This window comes from Chondrus crispus, genomic scaffold (genome assembly GCF_000350225.1).
Source record: "Chondrus crispus Stackhouse genomic scaffold, scaffold_3, whole genome shotgun sequence".
Taxonomy (NCBI): Eukaryota; Rhodophyta; class Florideophyceae; order Gigartinales; family Gigartinaceae; genus Chondrus; species Chondrus crispus.
The window spans coordinates 839,712-842,318 of NW_005179158.1; the positions used below are offsets into that span (position 1 = coordinate 839,712).

Genomic DNA, 2,607 nt, shown 5'->3' on the forward strand with positions numbered 1-2,607 from the left:
ACAGGACAGGACAGGACAAGTCGTTTCTGTACCGGACAAAATTCACCGAAGTCGCTGTACAGTCCGGTCGGTACAGTCCGGTCGGTACAGTCCGGTCGGTACAGTACAAACGTCATCGTTCTACTGTACGCACAATTGGCACCTCCTCCGACTAACCTCCTCCGACTGTTTAGTCGAAACATCTTTTTAGACCAACTGCTAACTCATTCATTCGAGTAGCTGCCTCTTCAACAAAAATCCCCGCATCTATAAAACACACTCCGCCTAACCCCCCGCCAGTAAACGTTTAGTACAACACCGTACAGTGCGCGAAAGTGTAATAAATACATATCCTTGCCTGTTAACCCCCCTTCAGTTAAAAAATCTCGCTATCTCTCCCTCATCACCCGTCTCAACTCCGTCTTCTTCTGGTCTGCCTGCGCTCGCGTTCGCCTCCTTCACGAATACCCACTTGAGCGTCGCGCCTCCCTTTGCAGACGTGCCTGTGTTTCCACTCTCAACTGCAAACAAATTCACTCGACTACATAAATAAGCCGCCGCTCTTTAACGAAAGCACAATTCTATATATAAAAACTCCTCCTCCTCTCTTTCAGTAAATCTTTAGTATGTTAAAAAAAAACCCGTCCCAGTTAAGTCCTCTACCTCTTCCTGATCAGCCTTCTCAAGTCCGTCTTCTTCGCCTTTGGTGCTCTCGCCTCGGCCTCCTTCACAAACATGGGCTTGGCCTTGAGCTTGTCCCCACCCCTCGGCGCGTGCCTATGCTCGGGCTCCCACCGTTCACTGTGGCCGCGCTTCGCCGGCCGTGCCCCAGACGCCTCCATGGAGCGCCGCCGCTGCGCCGCGTCCCGCCGCGGGCTTGTTGCGTCGTCGCGACGGAACCGCTTGCGACCAGGCTCATGCCAATTTTCAGACCGACGCCGCTTCTCGTAGCCCTCGTCCCCGTGCCGAGACGCTACCTTCCCGCCGATGCGCCGCGCAATGTCCAGCCCACGGGGCGCTTCGCTGACACCGTCCGCTGCCCCGTCCGGCCGACGTCCAATTCGCTTCATCACAGATTTCTCCTTTTCCGATGCTCCTGCACCTTCTCGACACCCACCACCCTTGCTTTCTCGCACGTCTTCGTGTGAGGACTTGCCGTCCCGCTCTTTTCGCCACCCGCTGCTGCTGGACCTCGCCATGCCCCGCCGTTGCTCGTCCAACCCCGGTCCCGGAAAACCTCGGCTGTTCCTTCCTCCATCGTGGCCGGCCATCTTGTCTGCCTTCAACATTCCACCCTTTTCCATTGATCCCGCATCCTTCTGTGCTCGCCATCCCAAACCTTCTACTTTCTCCATTCCACTCTCGTTACCTGCTTTCGTGGGCTTGCTTGGTCCAATTCCCTTTGTAGGGCCGCTAGGCCCACCTCCACTAAACACTGCTCGGCGTGCTTCATCGTTTCGGCTCTTTGGGCCATCAATCCTTTTCCATTTCTCGTGTGTAGCATTCTGCATTCTACCAGACCCTTGGAAACCAAATCTTCCAGAGCTCTTGTTCCTCTCCATTCTGCCACCCAACCCAACGTGCCCATGCGGCCTGCCACCGTCATGTTGAACAGATTTGATGCTCGTAAAGTTCTCTGCCTGCCCTGAGCCCCCACCACCGTTTGCCTTTACATCCATCTTGCTTTGAGAGTTCACATCTGCTCCGCTGCGTGAATTCGAACTGACGTGGGGACCGTTGCCTTTTTGCTGCTGCTTGGATGTCACCCCCGCATCCTGCACCGCGTCACGACCTCCATCTCTCTGCCCGTCTTTTCCTTCACTTGCGTTCGCAATTGCAGTTGCAGATTCACCAAGTCGTCCAGACCCTCGCAATTCCGTCTCATTCTTTTGTGCGCTAAACCGACTCCTTCCCTTCGCTACCGTCCTTTTTTCCTCATTCTTTGCTTCTGTGGAAACACTTCGGCCTTCTTCTCCTGTCGACTTAACAGACTCCTTTGAACTTTCAGTCTTGGAGCCATGTACGACTGTTTCGTTGCCTTTCACTTCGGATTTTCCCTTGTCGTCACCTCCCGGTACAACTTTGACATCCTTTTGCGACGCTTCAACGCTTTCTCCCATTTTCGAAGTTGTCAATCTCTTCCCAACGTCCCTGTCAGGTTTCTTCTCGTGCGAGATACTCTTCACATCACTTCGATTCGCATCTTGGCTTAGCTTCATTCCTGAATGTACAGCATGCGCATGTCCCATTTCCTTCATAGCTACCCGTTCTTTTTGGTGATGTGAAACAGGACCGACACTTGTCTCAGCTCTGGTCAGCTCCTCTCGTGATTGTCGCCTCGGGCCAGGAACACTAGCCCGTCTCATTGCCTCATCTCGTTCTTTCCCGTCTCGCAGGTCACGCGGAGGGCTTTGCCCCCTCGCTTCACTACTTGTCATGGGTTCTCCTCGGGGTCGCTGACGCGGACTACTCATTGAATGCCTTGTCGCTGCACCTCCAGCTCGACTATCTCGTCGAGGACTTTCGTTTGCGCCCGATTCACTTCGAAGGGAAGGGAGTGCACCAACCGCACTTCCCAGACTTCGTCGTTCACCTCGCCGAGAAATTGGGCCTTGGTCTGGATCGGGC

At 54.4% G+C, this 2,607-nt stretch overlaps 1 protein-coding gene; it reads right to left on the reverse strand.

Annotated features, from left to right (window-relative positions):
• Nucleotides 1-518: 518 nt before the first annotated feature.
• Nucleotides 519-2,607, reverse strand: part of CHC_T00005569001 (hypothetical protein) — a 6,756-nt gene continuing 4,667 nt past the window's right edge. The window contains 2 exon segments of the mRNA XM_005716675.1: nt 519-638; nt 639-2,607. The exon segment at nt 639-2,607 is cut by the window's right edge and continues 4,667 nt beyond it. Of these exon segments, the coding sequence (XP_005716732.1) occupies nt 639-2,607 (1,969 nt within the window). The 3' untranslated portion in view covers nt 519-638.